Source organism: Neopsephotus bourkii, unplaced genomic scaffold (assembly GCF_033783945.1).
Source record: "Neopsephotus bourkii isolate Nb327-2 ecotype Australia unplaced genomic scaffold, CSIRO-AGI_Nbou_v1 NB_318, whole genome shotgun sequence".
Taxonomy (NCBI): Eukaryota; Metazoa; Chordata; class Aves; order Psittaciformes; family Psittacidae; genus Neopsephotus; species Neopsephotus bourkii.
Window position 1 is genome coordinate 8,815,647 of NW_026900826.1, and position 18,916 is coordinate 8,834,562.

Sequence of the window (18,916 nt, forward strand, 5' to 3'; positions counted from 1 at the left end):
GTCCCCAGCCAGATTTCTTGGTACATCCCGTATTGCTGCACCAGACAGAAAAGTTCACCAAACTGCTGTGGCCACTATCAAATGTTTTTAAGGGAAGTGGATATGACCTTCCTTGATCTCCTCCCTCACACATTTTGTTGTTTCTTACTGTGTTAAGGTGGCACCAAGCTCTTCGCAGCCTACTTCAGCTCTTGCTCAGATGTGCATTTCTCTCAAGACTGAGTTAAAGAAACTGTGGTTGCTATGCCAGCCAGCTGGTTTTAACAGTGTCACTTCATTCCAGACAATGTAAGGGCCTTGAAGGTAACTACTCACACCAGAAGTCTCAGAGCCATACTATGTAGCAAGATAACAAAACTCACGCCTGACTGCACTTCAGAAGTGGATTAGTTACTGGGAAGGTAAAAGACGTGCTGGAGAGCTTTCACATTTTTGGACTATTCTGTTTAAACTGCTTCCTCTCTGCATACTGAGGAGATTAGAAACACCTAGGTGCTGAGCTCAGCTTGGGCAGAAAGTGGGGCTGCCTCAGGCACGTCACTTCATCCATGTACCTTACTGTGGTACCCTGTAAAATGACAGTCATATCCATAGGATATGACCAGATGGTTCTGACTCACGTATACATCAAACAACAAAACCGCAATTCCAATGCAAGATGATTTTCTATAGAAGAGTAGGGTAAAAAGTTTCAGTCTCACAGCATCCTTCCCCACAACCCAAAATATGCTCTATGCATCTAAAAGCAAGATATGGAGGTGTCCCTGCCCATGGCAGCGGGATGGAACTATATCATCTTAAGGTCCTTTCCAACCCAAACCATACTATGATTCTATGGCATAATTCACAGACGTGGTTGCCTATGCATAGGAAGCCAAAACACAGCTTACAGATCTAATTTTAGGTTTCCTAGGCTTTGCAAAGTTTGGCTCTTTCTCTAATTGGATGATAAATTACCTTTGGTCCCTTGACAGCGAGAAAAAAAAAGAATGACACCCCATCCCGTGTCTCACATTCACTGAGCTCTGAGTCAATGCACTATCTTTAACCCTGAGAACAAGTGTATTTATGTTTACTGGCAGTAATCACTTACTTGACAGCCTATGTCATAAGCCAAGAGAGCTTCACCTTGTCAGCATCCAGTCTCCACTGCTCACAGCATCCTTTGCTTTGATCTTGCATAATATATGGTTAGAGGTTAGTAAAAATCCTGAAAATATATCATCACGTGTACGTCTTGAAGTTACTATACATCAACATAATCACAGATAATAGTGTCCAGCTAACTGGAATGCAGGGCTTCTCTACACTGAAGAGGATAGTTTATTTAGATGCAGCAAGGAAGGATCATTTACCCTCAGTTATAGCAAAAGCTTTCATGTCAAGTTTTGATCATTGTGCCTATTTGCCACTCCTAAATTCAGAATGGTTTTAACTGGTGACCTCAAGCTTACAAAGTCTGCACCTTATTACTTCGCCATCTTTTTCACTCCTTTTTCTTGGAAAAGCTACATTAATGATTTCATGGCTGCATTTTTGTTAATTTTCAAAGCAAAGCCCTTGGGGATTCTTGCTGAATCCCATTCTTAAAAGAAAAAAAATTAAGCCTGAAAAGCTGTTTTCTTCTCAAATTCAAGTGATCACAATTGCTCTACTGCACCTCATTTTATCAAGCTAAATAGTTTCCTTACACTGCAGAGAGAACTTCTGCTACTGTAATTGCGCTGGCACGCTCTTCCCGGCAGAGAACACAGGAATCTGTTGGTAACTTCTGCAACCCAGTTGTATGCTCTCAGCTCACTTACAAAACACAGCTAAACCAAAGGCCATGCAAGGTTCACAAAACATATGCATTAAAGCACTTTCCCATAAGTGTTTTGTAGGAAGTCTGTGGTTGCAGCCAGAAAGAACTGGAAGCCTTCTGTACACGGATTATAGCAATAATGGGTAGTATGTTTTATTTTTATATACCTTTTTTTCTGTAGACTAAATTTCTACAGCAGAAATTTAATCTAAGCAGTGAACGAATATGTCCAACAGAGCAGTATTTACACAGAAACTAGAGTACAATAGCTGAAAGAACAAAACAGAAACCCTAGCATGGCAAGGCTAAGGGAACTGAAGGCAAAGTATCTTGCTGTTTCCATAAGACTTTATGGAATGAAACTAAATAGAAACCTTAAACCTTAATCTGTTAAATACTCTACTGATGCCTCTTGTAACTTTATAAAGGGCTTTAAAACCAGTCACAACCTTTACTGTCCTTCCAGTTGAAGCTGCCAACCAGTGAGGTTTGGTTTGTTTGGTTGTTTTTTCTCCCCAAACAAATTGCAAACACAGTGGTGCTCTCTCCTAAAGCAACTACTGAGAACCTAAACTGGGGCAGATGCCAGATTATGACAAAATAATCTAAAAGTCTTATTAGTAGAGCATTTATCAGGAATTTTGCTTGGCTACTAAAAGTAGATAAATTCTTAATGTGTGTGAAAGATACAGAAGTAAATTTGATTCACACAGTGCTCTTCTGAAGCTTTCACACAAGATTATCATAGTACTGCTACTAACTTACCACAGCCCTGAGATATAGACAGGAAAAAAGGTTTTACAGTATGAGGAACAACTAACATGACTTCATTTCAGGTTCATTAAGTTCCCAGGCAGTGTCAGGGTGACTTCTAATCAAACCAGTTAATATTAGAAAGTATCACAATAGCAGCACTTGAACAATATGCTCATTTTTAAACCTAACAAGATGCACTGTTTCATACAGAAAAACAACTCACAAAAAAATCAGCTGCCACTTTTAAGCACGCTGATGTTTTCACTCCCAACTCATGTTCAACTAACTGAACGTCCAGTACTGTAGAATACAGTGACTTTACAAGGTAAGTTTCAATACTGACAACAGGGAAGTGCTGAGGACCTTTGCACATAGGCTGCCTCTGACAACATCACTGTCTGGCACCTTTCACCCCCATCTCTTTACAGTTCATACAAAGGTAACTGATGCATCCTGGCCCAAAACCATCTCTGTGTCCGCTGCCAGAGGAGAGTCAGAACAGCAGAGGAATATGGACTCCAGCAGAAGGATCTGCTTTACTGGAATAAGCAGAAAACAAATAAACCATTTGAAATTCAAAGCGAAGTTTAATAAATCTAATGTCTCTGAACAACCCTGTGAATTGTTAGTCTATCAGTAAAGTGACATGTTACCTGCATTGCAGTCAGTTAATGCCTTAAACGCAATTTGGGGTCCTTAGCCATGAGTCACGAGAAACCATGTCACATACTAAATCATCACCAGCACCTCCTGAAGCTCTTGCATGGTTTTGGAAACTTCCAGTAATGCAGTGACAAGCAACGTGGCTCTTATCAGCTCCAGAGGTTGGAGGAGCAGAGTCTGCAGCCGTATAGACTGAGCCCAGTAATTCTGGCAAGTTCCTGATAGCCTGGCAAGCTTTTAATGTAATCTGAAGCTCAAGAAGAAAATGCACACAATAAAAAAAATCCCTGCACGTATCACACTTAGCTTTTGATTGAGTATCAGCTCTTTGAGTTGTAACAACTGAACCCACAGACCTGGGGAAGGTCAGAGCTGACTCACGCTCAGCAGGAACAGCCAATGTGATAAGCTGTTCCTTCTGCTGTGTGGAGCAACTCCAGGGAATATACATAACATGCCTGCAGAAGGTTAGCACAATGTACTTGCATCTTTATAGGTCCGAATCCAGCTCGATATGGACTCAATATAATATACCCAGAAACAGATCACTTGTAAGAGGGTAGCAGTATTATGATCAAAAGGTTAAAAGATTTTCCTCCTCCTCATGTGTGAAACAGATGGAAATCAAGCTGGTATTTTAATAAAGATTTTAGGAAACTATCTGTAAAGCCAAAACCACAAAGGGTTGCTCAAAGTCATTTCACTGCTCTTTGTGGATTCTTATTCTTCCAAAACAAGAGGTGGAAGCTATCTCCTCATCTTATTTAATCGTTACTATATTGAAGCAAACAATCTCCTCCAGCAGCAGGACAGGACCGAAACTACATTATTTGTTCCCTACACTCTTCCTACATTGGATACAGAGAGATCAGTGGACATTCTCTTTTTATGAGGCTTATAGATCCACAAAACTCAAATATTGAGGTTAACTACTCTCTTGCGAAAGCTGTCAATTCTGTAGTAAGTAAAGATTACAAGTCCTGGCTTTAGGTACACAGTCACTCACTTCTGGTGTGGCTGAATCTGCACTATGGGCTGACCAAAACAGGCCAGTGACTCCAACTAAAACATGCTGGCACTAGACAGAACAAAGTCTAGCTATTGGAGTGATTTTGTATGCCTCTCCTCACCAAAGCGTCACTGTGTGTCATACTCAGCTGTTACAACAGGTTTTTACTCTGGTTCAAAACCACTGACATAGAGTTTTAGCAATTATTAACAGACGTCACCTGAGGGAAGTTAAGCTTGATCATCAGGTATGTATCTGCAAATCCTATTCTGCACGATGCTAATAACTTGTCCAATGTTTTATCATTGCAATGTTTATGGGTATTTTTACTCATAAATAACATGTTTTCATTCCAAAAACATGGAACGAATACCATACAGAGTCTATTTTCTCTGCTGTTCCAATTCCCATCTGCTTTCTACTGCAATACAAAGTGGAAAAAATAGTTTTATTTTTTCAGGAATGGCAAAGCAAAGACTGGGATTAGGCTTAATATTAGTAATAAGTTAATAATAGTGGTTAAAGACATCACTGAATACTACTACTGGGGTCGTTCAGCTCTAATTATACTTTAAAAGCCAGGTATGGACTGAGGAGGTAGACTCACTTGTATTATCAGACTGTAATCATGGTGGTGGTGACCATGTACCAGATGCCACAACTGTTTCAACAAAAGATTCAAGCAATATACATCAAACACATGACACAGAAGACTTTTGTAACAAGAAATATTAACAGAGGTGCTGGCTGGTGCTCCATAATTAAACTCACATTTTGCATTAAAAGCAACAACTGGCTTTGTGTATATTGTAGGAAAATATAATCCAAGGCTAGCCTTCAAAATGTGAAGAACTAATTCAAAGCACAAATTAGTCCAGGAGCAGAGTTAAGACCCATGTCTGAGAAAGCATAATACTAACCAATTTCTATAAATAGAAAACCCATTCCTGGTACGAAGCTACTGTGTGCTGTGTGTTCAGGGTAAATTTCCTGGCTGCAGTCACACCTCTCTGTTTACCAGGGAGAGTCCGCTTAGCTCCATGACATGACTTTTGATCACACATTTCCAAGTTCCTCCCCTAAAAAAAATACATCAGTTATCTCTGCTTTTTGTTTTCATTACATAAATAAATATTTACTAGTTACACTGTCAGAACAGCGCTTACGTGCCAGGCCCCAAGGTGCCACTGACACTGGTCAAATGTCACATATGCTGTCCTTTTAAGCTTCACCCAGAAGACAAAAGAACAAAGTTTGAGCTGTCTCAGTGCACAGAGCTGATCCTCCATACACAAGGCAGGGAGGAGGCAGGAATTTGTAGCTGGAGAGGTGATGGCTACAGGAGGCATAATAGATCCCTGACAGAAGATCTAGCTTGGCTTTAATCATGAAACCATACCCCACGTCAGCAGGGGCTGAGAAACTGAAGGCTGGATTATGCCCAAACCAGTCAATAGAAATCACAGTGATTACCTTTTGCATTAAGACGTTGACTGAATCATGTGGAATTTCTTCCTGCTTGGTTATACAGAACGCAAAAGGGACCAACCTGAACCAAAGCAAACACCTAATGCATGAACCTGTTTTGCTCTTTAGCAGACTCGGGATGTACAAAAGAGTTTGCTGAACTGCAATTACACTAAGAACTGAAGTACCTTATTCAAAGTGGAATAAAGTCCAGAAATCCCTTTGAAGTTCAGAGAGCGAATCAAAGTTTCATATATTGAAAAATCTCATCAGAACATGAAACACTGTCATGTAGAAACAGAAAGCAAACATAACTGTGGAGAAGCAGCCTTGAAGAATGTTACCACCATGAAAACAAAAGAATAAATGAAAGCATACATTGCACCAAACAATTATTTTTTCACCCATGTGACAAACACAAGTTTACTACATGTGATCGTGTGATACATGAGCTCCCCAGCCCACCAGAACACTTAACAATTAAGACTTGGAGCTCAGCAAATCCTAAAAGCTTTTAAAATGAAACTAGATCATTGAGGGCAAGGAGGGGAATAACTCTTACTTGCTCACCAAAATGGCCTTTCAATTATCGTATCAGTAACATGAAGGACCATTGCTCTTACAGTGTTACAGACATGCCCAGCTGCCTTCCTCAGAGGCCACCATCCTGTACCAGCAATAAACTGTCTGCATTTCCCAGCAGACAGGTTTTCAAAGCAGCATTTGAACAAAATGCTTTTCCTGTTTTTTATACATACTGAAAGACTTAGTTTTGGTTTCCTATGAAGATCAGTTCATCAGACTATACATCTTGTATCCGTACCATATCTCCTCCTTTGCAGAAAACACAGAAAAGGGAGACAAAAGCTGAAGAAAGGAGTATGTTGCAGAGAAGTGAGTTGCAGTGAGCAGAACTCTGTCTCTGGACATTGCTGTGCCGATCTCGCACTGCCCACTGGGAACACGCCTTCTCAATGGACATTGTCCTGAAACACTTCCAGACAAGCTCCATGAAGCTTCCTACACTCAGCCCCAACCCGACATGTGACAGTGATGCTATCCGGAAGGCACAAATGTCAACAGCCATCTACAGCCTGGCTGGCAACAGATTAACGTAAGAGATTAATGACTCTGTGGTACAACTTTTGATAAATTACACTGTACATCTCTGAAATTCCAGCACACACTGGGCACCTACCACCACCAGCAGTGTCTGTCAGTACAACTGAAAAAGGCTTCAGAGGTTTGTACAGGAACTCCTCCTGTCCAGCTAAATAGAGCTACCCATCCAAATCACAAGTCCTGAAACACTCTGTTAAAAGCCTCTCCGGTAAGCTTTATTGCTGCTCCTTCCCTGGAAATTACATCACTAGCTCAGTACTCCAGTTCTTTCTTCTCTTGGCCTGCTTTGGCCTCCATGTTAAGAGTCTCCATTCTTGGTTGTCTCTTGCTGCATCTCCCTAACCACAAGAACAAGGAGTTAAAAGACCTGCTGCATATTCCCAAGAAGTTAGCCTTCACATCCTCACATCTTTCAAGAAGCATCTCCATTGCTTTGGTGTGCTACCAAAGGGATCTGCTACAAACATTCCTGCGAATGGCTTACGCCAGGATCCTTCTGAAAACAGGCAAAACTGCTAATAGGCTTCTTACAAAGTTTATTAAAATTAATGTTAAAGGATGCAGTCTGCCATTACTTGAATAAAAGTGACACTTAGCAACAACTCATATTTGAGGAGGGTTACACTTTGAAAACATTCCATGGAAAATAATTTCTTGAAGTATCTGGTTTTGATCAACAGCTCAAACACGGAAAGAAACTGAATCTGCCAGGAAGTCTGATGCCTTCAAAGAGTGATAGCATTAAATGCCTGGGAGGATTGTATAAACTACTCCCAAATCACACAATCCTCTGCCCTTAGAAGGGGAAAGAGAAGAGAATCGTCTAATACCTCTTCAGGCACCAATTACTTTATGCCATATTGCTTTCTCGCTCTTCCAGACTAACTAGTATCATCTTCATCTTCATTTGGAATTTTCTGAACTCTTCCTTTCTCTTGTCATAAATTTTGAAAATTCTATTTCATTCATGTAGCACTGAGCTGTATTATAGAGCTCAAGAGGGTTCTTCTTTATTTGAAAATACTGAAATTCACTAAATTCACTCTGCGGGCTCCTCCTCTTTTTAGGCTCCCTTTCAGTTCCTGCAAGAGAACCTCAGTCCCCACAGACTTCTCTCTTACAAACCAACTGAATCTATCCTGCAGGAAGTAACTGTGAATATACATACATAATAACAAAGTACTGCACTTTTTCAGCATAGGCCATGCTAAGCTTCTCAAGTGTAGCCACTATCATGAACAAGCCCATCAGCAACTTCTTTTCTCTAATGCCACATGCGTAACTTCTTGTTCCCTGTATGAACCCTTTGGAGAAGTTGAGCAACTGAGGTGTAAACCTGAGATTAATATTTGAAAGACTGAGGGAATGTTGGAGCTAGGCAGCGAGTTACAGCACACAGCTGCAGCTATGGAAAACCTGCTCCCCCTTTCTGCAAAGAGCTCTCTTTGACACATTGCCTTGACACAGAAGAAAACTGCGTTTCCAGCATCCTCTGAGGCACTTCTAGCTCAGCAGTGATTCTGAGAACAATCTGGTCAAGGAGTCCACAAATGCACCATTGGCAGGGTTTTATACAGGTGGATCTGAAGAGCCTCTGCTGTAGCTACCTTCAATGCTGCACAATGACAGGAGAGGTCTAATTTCATCAGCAGACCAGATACATACAAGCCTTGAAAAGGAGTATCTGCAGTATGTAATAGGAGCCTCCTTTCCCAAGTGCTGTGCAAAGACTTTCAGATAAACAGGTGCTGGCTCTGTCAGTAAGATCCTGTATTTTATGTTAAGACTGAATCCAAGCTAGAACAAACATTAGGCCTGTATTAATAACTACTTTTGTTCTCCAGAAACCACAAACTAAGTTAGGAGGACATGAACAGGACAAACTCTTCACAGACATTGTTTGAAAACCTTTGTTTTCTAAGAGACTTCTGCTGCCAGAATGATAACATATTAATCCGTTTAGCTGCGTGTACCTGACATCAACTAACAGCTTGTTGCAAACATACTGAACTAATAAAAGGCATCTACAGGTTCTACGGACATCACTCGGCGCTGGGTTCTTGCGTTTCAGTCACTGCAACCTGTCTACTGTGTTATTTTCATTCAAACAAATCAAGGTATCATTTGCCACTGGCCAGTTACTACTCAGAGTTATAGAGGCATGCAGTTTAAAGAATAGGTCTAGCAGAGCTCCCCACAAAATCTGAAAATGAAAATACACTGACGAAGACAGCGTGACACCTTTTTCATGGGCATGCATAAAGTATATAACTTGAACACCGAGTAAGGGAGCCAATTCCAATCTTGCTGCCCTCTTCTCACAATTTACCATCACAGAGCTTTCCTTGAAAATTCACAAGCAGCAGCAGAGGTCTGCTTGTTACGATTTGCCTTTTTCCTTCAGGTCTTTAAGGGAACACTTTTACCATCAAGTAGACTTGGATTTCTCATCTACAAGATGGAAACTAGAACATGGTTTTGTAGTGGAGCTTAATATCCCTCTGTTATGTGAGGATGGCACCTCCTCACGTACACACTCCCCTTCTGGCTTATCTAGATAAGGTCTTTCTTGCAGAGAATATGACTACATCTGCTTAAAAAAGCAACACTTTCAAATTCTATATCTGAATGTAGTCTCCCCTATACTCAGCCCATCATTCACCATGCTGTGAGTACCAGCTCCACAGCATAACACTGGGACCAGCCATGTTTCTGCGACATGCAGCCAGAGACAGAGAAGGGCTGCTGTGCCCACGCAAGCCTTAACCAGTCTGAGGCCTCTCAGATAGAATCAAATAGAAAGGGACAGCCTTTCCCAGGCTGTTTCAGCTACACTTTGCCATTCAAAACGCCTAATAGCCATCAGCTTGAAAAGAAGAATGAGGTTCATCATCTCAAAAGACACTGGATTTCTCAATCCAATTCTGGAACCAAAGTAAAACTATGCTACCCAACTTCCAGCTTCTCATTTCAGCAATTCGACTGTTACAGCACATACCTCCTAGGTTTAAAAAAGCACACCTTTTACACCCTGCACATACACACTCAATCTCTTTACTGCTCACTGTGGTCAGATTTTCACTCTCAGGCTGATGTTCTCAGGATCAGTCACTACTCAAAAGTAAGCAGTTACAGAAAATGCAATAGTTGAGGCCTTCCTGAGAGGAAAGGGAATGAAAAACCCAAGCAAAACAAAAACCTCAAGCCCAAACCAACATCTCCCCTTCAGAGAAATCTTCTCAACAACTCTCAAGTTGAAATAGTGGGGAGTGGAAAAAAAAAAAGAAAAAGAAAAAGCTTTGGCAGAAAAACGGCTTCAACTGAAGTGTTTTAATGTAACTAAATCAGTGGCCCTTGAAAAAGGGTAATTGCACATACACCGTCATTCATCAAAAACAACTGCCAGATGCTGGAAAGAAGCCAACATGTTTATTGCCCTAATTTAGCTATTTGCATATTAAAAAGAAAATCACTGGAGGGTTGGACACTGAATGGAAACCAGGTATCCTCACTCAGAGTGCTGTATGATCCTGGGGGAGCCCTGGGTTCCTCCAGCGAAGTGTTTAAGCAGGTGCTTATGGTTATAGCATGGTAACTGGCCACGAACACCAACTACAATTAATACCTGCAGATAAGCCTTTATAGATTAAAGGTTATATACAGGTGTTAACCAATCCAGCTGAAATTTTGATGGGTAAATCTTTTCAGGAATATATACACAGTGTTCCGCAGGCAGTTCTGAACATATTCTGTCAGTGCTGGGAGCCAGCTGTACAGCACTGCTCCAAACAGCAAGCCAAATTTAAGTGCTGCGTCTACGACAATGCAGCGTGAATTCCTGTTCCCTACTTGGTTAAGAGCACCGGCAGGTGAACTCAGTCTAGAACACAGAGAGAGATTACAACTATCTACAAAAGACAATGAAACATACCTTTTTTTGTCCTAGTTACAAGAAAACAATCAGGAAAACTAGTTAGCACACTTAACCTGAAAGAAAAAGAAATATCCCAAGTGCAGTTTTTGTACAGGGATGCGTTTGTGGCATTGCATATTGCAACTGTTTTAGGCCATCATGCAGAGCCATTGTTTTAAGATGTGGTAAACACCCCCATGTGTCAGCTCGCAGAACACTGTGGTGTCATCAGTACAACCTTACCTTCCCAGCTCTTCCCCAATTTCATAAATGTCTTCCACCTTCTGTTGCTTGAACAAAGCCATACCTGGACTTTTCATTGGTGCACAAAGATGATGCAACTAGAACATGAAGAAATAATGACATTCATTATGATCTTCGAATAGGCAAAGAATCAGCAAAACACATTTCTGGAAAAGTCACTTTGGATCCACTGTAGCTCATTCATGGCCAAAGTTACCACTGAGCAATCAGAAGAATTCAGTCTCAGCCAAACCACAAAGGTCCCAGTCTGGAAAGAGGCGAACACCTCTAAGTGAAGAGGGTTCTTGCCTCTCCCAGAAGCACAAAACACACATCGAAACATATAGGTGACAGAAGTAAAGCAGCTAATTAATATTTTGACAAACTTATTGACAATAAAGCACCCAGACTATACTAAAGAGATCCAGCTTGAGAATCAGCATCACAGGCTTCTTCATTAAAGTGTCAGCAGGCAGACCATGAACCAAGGGACCACAAGGCAGAGCTTCCTTTTTCTCATGTGTTTCTGAAGTGCTGGCGTAAAACTGAGGTCAACACAGACAGACTTCAGAAAAAACAAAGGACAAAGCCAAGCCTTGCTGAAAACCCCAAACCTTTTGCTCAGCCTGAATTGCAAGATTAAGTTCTGAGCACCTGCAGAAGTCAAGTATGGGAAATGCCCACATATGAAGAGATACGGCTGAGACTTGCCCAGAGTGTAAATCCTTCAAGCTGACTACTCCCTTCATCAGAATCCAAAGTACGTGGCAATAAACAACATTAATGCAAACACGCCTGAAAGGAAACCATTGTTATAAGAAAAAGAGAGTTTGTCATTCAGAGAAGCAAGTTAAAAACAGTGCTCTGAGAATGGAGAACTCACCCAAGTTGCCTCTGGGAACACAGTCACTTCTCATTTGATTGACAAGTTTACTCATTTCCCAGCATGTTCCAAAGAACATACCTAGTTCTCCAGATCCATAGAATCCACGCAGTTTTATCTCAAATATCATTCAAGCATCCAAGTCAGCCTAGAGCCTTGTATTTGAAGGCTAAATACAAAACTGTTCCTAAGTGTCCAGCCCCTTCAGTAGTGCTGGTGTTTCTAATGTCTATCACTCCACATTATCTTATGCTGCCTTCCACTCTCATTACTCCTCTTTTTTCACAGACATCTCTCACTGGCTTTTGCCCAACAAAAGTTAGCACAAGCCCAAAACAAATCATATACTGGGTGATCCAAGACAATTGTTGTTAGCAAATACAGAGTAAGGAAGCGAACAGAATAGCAGATAACCTTCACACACTTAAAACATAGTTAAAAAAAAAACACCTTCACAAGCATAAACATAGCCCTCCCTGTATATATATATTATATACTTGGGAAACTAAGTTGATTCCACATTCAAAGATTTAAACTACAATGTTTTTGTTGGACTTCATTTGCAAGCATAAAGAACAAGTATATCAAAGGAGGAATTAGAGCCTGAAATATTTTTCACTATGTAATGTGAACGCATTTCCTTATGCAGCCAGTGAAAACAAACTGAATTAGAGATGGTCATTCACCTTTAACTCGGAAAAAGAAGCTGTATACTCACAATCTCAGGAAACAGCAATAAACAACTTTGTCTTCTGATACACTCTTTATGCTAACACTTGTAGAGTATGTGCCCAAACAATATCTCAATACAAAGAGCCAGGCCCATTCCAACCACTTAGGGTCTGCACCAGGTTTCATTAAAACCAGGACAACAGGGGAATCTGCTGCAGTAAGTTTTGGGTCAGAGAAGAACTTTAAAAGCTCCAAGGCAAGCTCTACAGAGGAGATGAATAACCTTCTGTGTTCTTTCTCCCAAGATGCCATGTCTGCTCCTCAACCATCCCATACTGGGACCATCTCTTCTATTTCAGTCTCTTTGCTCTAGGATTCCTAGCAGTAGAGGCCAGATTCTACTCAGCATTCACGTTATGTATTGTGTTTTCATAATGATGCTCCATAGTATAGCATATGCATAGGATATGGTACTTCACCTGTATCCAACACCCCTTTACACATCCCAGACATCACAAGCTGGCAAAGCATAATCCTACACAAATGATTTTCCTACAGACACGTAACAAAGTTGTAGCAGAACCAGAAGACACGGAATACAGACCTCTGAGATTCCAGTTTCAGGCACTAGAAATACATCCTGCCTAATCTCTTCATGTTCCTAAACTTTGTCATGCCATCCCTAAAACTGGATTCCCATTGTGACTTAAGGCACCATTTTGAACACACGTACCTTACATCAGTAGAGCCCCAATGAAGATATTCCTATTCCAGTAGATAAGTGCCTTTCAGTGTAGCTGTGTGTAAAGGAAAGCAATCTGAAGAAATCCACTCTTCTGAAGAGGCTGACAGAATACGCCTTAAGAGGAGCAGAAGGAAGTTCCATTTCTCTCTTTTAAAAGGGGTTTCCCTGCATATGTAAGTTATTACCCTGTCATTACCAAATTATTTGACAATCAGTAGCTGGCCCTCACATGGCAAATCCATGATAAATATCCACCCACCACTGAACAAGAGCAGGATTACATAAAAGAGAGGCAAGAACAAAACTGTTGGATCATTTGGCTGGAATTTGCCTTGCCTTTTTTTCCTCCTTAAGCTATCTTCTGCCCTAAGGAAACCAGTTTTAAGTGTCTGAGGTAACAGCTGAATAATCTTACTTTCTCAAGTACACCTGACATGAGCTGAATCACTAAATCCTTTGCCAAACTCAGAAGCATCCCTTGTGGCATGTTTTTATATTTCAAAATGATAGTTACATTTAAAGCAAGATCCAAAACACATTAGCATAGACCAAAGGAGTAACTTCCCTTTTAAGTTGTTCTTTAAAACTGAAAAGTGACCAAACCATTTAGAATCAAAACTGGACTGTGCAAAATTAGTAATTTGGAAGAAAGGGGAAAAAAAAGAGACAAACAAAACCCAAATCCACAAAACAAATTCAAGTGCTATTATCTCCTCATTTTGGTGCCTTATGCTAAAACTAAACAGGTTCTTATAAGCACTAGTGTGTTCCTCTTTCACCCTTCTCAAAGCTTTTCTCTCTTCTTTTTTGTCCTAGAAAAGACTAATTCTAATAGCAAAAACCAAGTAATTTTTACCCTCTGCTGTCAAATAAAGGTAATAAAAGCACAGTTAAAAGTTAGATTAATTTCAGCAAACCCTAATTTTCACCTATTTTCTTATCAGAAGACAACAATAGCCTAATTTTTTTTCTGCCAGAAAACCGAGACACCTGTTACTACCCGTGTGCCTGTGAAGGACACAGAACACAGACAACACCCGAACACTTCAGTCCCATGACAGAATCCTGCCATTAACTCCCAAGGAATCACTTTCTGACCTCCCAGGTTTACTCTGCAATAATTACACATGCGGTGAACGACCAAAGACTGCCTTTCCAAGCCTCCGCTTCAAGCATACACAGCAAACGTGTTAGCTCTGCAGCTAATTCCAACTCCCCAGCAGACAGCTAACTGCCAGGGCTGCTGCTGTAACTGATACCAAAGCCCTGGCGTGCCTGAGCGATGAGCGCGGTGTGAAAGCTGGATGGGCAGGGCGCAGGGGGAAGCCCGCAATGCCAGGCATGCTGGCATGGCATCGCAGAGCCCTGCTCCCCGTCCCCGAGGCGCCTTCAAGGATTACTGCTGCAGATCACACACATCACTGCCCAAAGTCAAGGGAGATCAAGCCTGTGTGATCCACATTTCTTAACGCAAGCAAATAAAGGACACAGGAAAGTCTGAAACTACAAATGCTTCAGAACAGATACTCCAGAGTGGCCAGTTGGCTAGGGAGCCTGCTGATTATTGTCCTTCTGCAGCTGGTGTCTGATCACCAAAGCAGAAGCAACTGCCACTTATTTCCACACTCTCATCCACACCTACATTCCTGACTGTCCTCTATTGGGATGCAGGCCAGGCTAAACCAGCCCCTGCTGCTCTGCATCACCCCAAACCCCAGCTCACTGCCCAGAGAAGGAGCTGTCAAGGCACCCACCAGATCCCAAGTTAACCTGTTGAAGGGAAAAGGCAGGGAGGAACTTGTGGCTAAACGTGATGAAGTCGCACAGCATTTGCTGAATGACATCAGTAAGATGAGGCGTGAACCCAAGACCAACAGTTCCTGATGGTTTGGGACAGACAGAAGCCAGTGTGTAACACCCAACGGTGTACTTCTGCAACTACCACATTCTCCAGCCCCTGTGGGACCTGCTCAGCAATGAGGGATGCTGCTCACTGAGGAGGTGGCCGCGGGAGCTGCTTTTTCCCCTGGCTGACAGCAAGCACTTTAAGCCTGAGGTGGAAACACCGTTAAACACGCCGTGGTTGCCCAAGTGCAAGGCACCACCCGAGCACCTCCGACAGAGCGGCACCACAGCCACCGGACTGACCCCTCCACGACGCTGAGGAGAACCGCTCAGGCGGCGGGGGGAGGCCCTTCGGATCCCCAGAGCCTGCCGCAGCCTCCAACCCCCAACACAGGCAGGACGCAGAGCGGGAGCCGGCGGGAAGCACAAGGGGGAGAGAGGAACGGGGAGGGGGTCCGGTGCCGAGCAGGGGAGGGGAGGGGAGCGGAGCCCCCCGGCGCCGCCGGCTGCGGGGCTCAGCGCCCACTTACCGCGGGGCAGGGCAGGGCAAGGCGCGGCCCGTCCGCCTCCGCCGCGCTCCCTCCGCCGCTACCTCAGCGCGCAGGGTCCCGCCGGCCGCGCGTGGCGGGAGGAGGCCGAGGGGCGGCGCCAGCGCCGCTCACCGGAGGAGCCGGTGGGAGGGGCGCCCCGCCGCGGGGACAGCCCGCGCCCCCTGGCGGCCCCGTGAGGGGTTGCTGTGGGGGGCACAGGGGCAGGCCGTCCGTGGCTCCGGCAACACTGCCGGGCTAGGGCATGGGGCCTGCGGGCAGCCCCGGGCAACAGCCCCAGCACCAGGGCAGGGACAGCGCCGCGTTCCCGATCTGAGGTGGCGGCCGGGGCTTGGCTCTTACAGAGCCTTTCAGACAGCGCACCCAGGCTGCTGAGGGAGTGTCTCTGAGAGGCCCCATTCCTTCTGCTTTAGTAGATGCAGGATGTGTGAAAACAATACAACAAAAGTAAGGCTGAGGAGGTGAATTCACTAGAGAGGCACTTCATTTGCAGAAGCCTTGTTCTGTATTCTATACAAGACTATATAGTTTACTGCGTGGTCTGAAACTCAGCATTACCCAGTGAGCATCAGGCTTGTGGAACGAACAGCAGCACAGGTTTCCAGTCCTCATCGTGCATCTCAAAATGCTTAACATGCACTACTATAGCAAACATTTGCAATACTTGTTTCCAGTACTGTTTATACTGCCCTAGACCAGATGTTGGCTACCAACAATGACTTCCTTCATGTGGTCACTCTCCTGTCTTAAAGACATTCCCAAAACCTTTAAAACTAGGCTTTCTCCCTCTTCACTTGTCAGACAGTAACTGCAATAAATACTGTTTGTTAACCTTACATTTATTCTGGGCAAGGTAATACCCACCACTTGTTAATGAGGAAGGATGTGGTATTGCTCGCACCTTGCAATCACATGTGAATGCCAGGCTGCCTTCGCTTCCAGTTCTCCACACAGTTAAGATGAACCAAAGCTATGGAAAATCATCACACATAAATGGGCAGGCTGTTTCCATTGAAATCAGTTGCAATGATAGATGAACTTTAAAAGCATGTTCTACTAGGCAGTTCTTGTTATTATCGCAGTTCTAAAGGAACTTGACTCCAGACTTGTTCCAAGTGAAGAGGACTGAACTGTGCCCCTGCTCGCCTGCCCTGGGAGTGGTGTTCACAGCCCAGGAGTTCCACCCAGCTCCGCCAGTTCCGAAAGCAAAGTGGCTGCATGTGCTATAACACAGGGTGGAGGACGGGAAATGGGAGCAATAGTCAAATTTTCAGAGGGCAGTGGAAGAGTTCAGAACCCTTTGAAAGGGAAATAGAGATATTTCATTCCTCACCTTTAGTTCTACAATGTGACGTGATCACATGAAAGTCACAGCAATCCTCCTCCAAATTCCCAGGGGAAAGGGCACAAAGGGAAGGCCTCCTCTTTTGTTTGCTCTTAGCTGCAAGGACAAAACAGCATGGTTTGACCTGAGAGAACACAAATCAGGACAAGCTCTCCCCAGTCCTTGAATAACCCCAATTTGAATTTAATGTCTCTTGGCAAGCCCTGCAAGGTCTCAAAGAAGAGCAAAGGTAGGTTGAATCTCACCCCTGACACCATGCCCATAGGGTTTGCAAGCCAAAATACAGGTTCTGCTTAAGATGCTGCTCTTAGATGGCTGTTTACCCTTAGAACACTAACAAACTTCTTTGTAACATCTCTGGCAATCAGGACAAAAGCCTTTATGTGCATACAGGACAAGAACAGGAAGAAAAACTCAAAGCTTAATACCACTGGCAGTGTTCAAGGCCAGGCTGGATGAGGCCTTGGGTGATATGGTTTAGAGCGAGGTGTCCCTGCCCATGGCAAGGGGGTTGGAACTTGATGATCTTAAGGTCCTTTCCAACCCTAAGTATTCTATGATTCTATGATTTGAAGCAGGCAGCACAAGCAAACACTGCAGCATCTGCTAACTATGTGTCTGTATCTCCTTTAGGAAATGCTAAAGAAGGAAGCCCGTACCTTACGTTCCAAAGGGGGAGTCCCAGGCTTAAATACAAGAAAATACTACCTGCATTTATAAAACCAGGAAAACAGCTTACTTCAGTTTAGTCACCAGTCGTAGTGCCTGGAGACACCACAGTCAGCTCTTCAGCTCAAACCTGAAGTCTCAGAGGCAGCTCACTGCAAAAACTTAACGGTTTTGCACACACCGGAGGTACACCTCATTTGAAACACCAGGTAGGAGGCAGTTACTCAAAGCTAGGAGAATCTTAAGGCCAAAATCATCCTAATTTGCACCAGGTGTATTCTACTGTTGAGTGTTGTCATCACTTCTCTTTACAACACCCCAGACTATTTGAGGGTAGAGAAGAGATTGTTTTCTTATTTAGTAGATGTTTAGGGTTTTTCATATCACATTCAGTATACAGTCCTGAACTTTGCTTTCTAATCTAATTCTCTGTAAAACTAGCATTGTAAGTGGGTATAACTGTAGGGAGGCATGCCTTCTACAGCATAGTATCATGATGAAAACACCATTCTACTAACTTTCTTGTGATTGAACCTTTTACCTTCTTTTCCAGGGGGGAAACTTCCAAGGCAGAGCACACCCTTCCTTTGCATTATCTGAGTGAATGCACTTCATGTGTGGGAATTCTTACAGCTTCAGCACTACATGGATTCTGCTTCCAGGGAGGTCAAGGAGCTGCAGATAAGGAAGCTATGTTTAGCACTTCTGAAAGTCCCACAGAATGAATACCTGACACATTGCAATGCCAGCAGATTTCAGTACATTCTCTGCACATCTGCGGCACCCAGAACAGAAAGTGAGACTCTGCAGGTATTTGGTCTCAGTTCAGAGTAGGCAAGCTGTGTTTATCCTTTCTAATGTGGCTCTTATGGATAAAGTATTTAACAACATACATCAGCTATACACATCAGCCACATCCCTGTTGCAATTCCACTGGGAACGGATGCATCAAGCAGGAAACAGAAGCCTCAGCTGTTCTTTAAGAGGCCACAGCAGCTGCTAGGGGAACACAACGTAAATATGCCAAGCATCCAAGTGAAGACATCACTCCCTATGCACTCTCTTCCCAGCATTTTCTGTTTATTCCTTTGACTTAAGACTTTCAGTATGCAGGATAGGAGGTCCTTAGGCCATAGTTATGTTGTGCCTCAATTGCTGCTCTCTGTCCTGTTTTGCAACCCCTTTGAACACATTTCCAACCCTGCCAGTATCTACTCTTAACAGCTTGACTG

General features: G+C 43.2%; 1 protein-coding gene across 2 annotated transcripts in view; it reads right to left on the minus strand.

Annotated features, from left to right (window-relative positions):
- DAPK2 (death associated protein kinase 2) overlaps positions 1-18,916 on the minus strand; it is a 53,377-nt gene that overhangs the window by 30,080 nt on the left and 4,381 nt on the right. For both annotated transcript variants that reach the window (XM_061347649.1, XM_061347648.1), the window contains exon 2: positions 10,978-11,075. In XM_061347649.1, the coding sequence (XP_061203633.1) occupies positions 10,978-11,075 (98 nt within the window). The remainder of the gene's footprint in view (positions 1-10,977; positions 11,076-18,916) is intronic.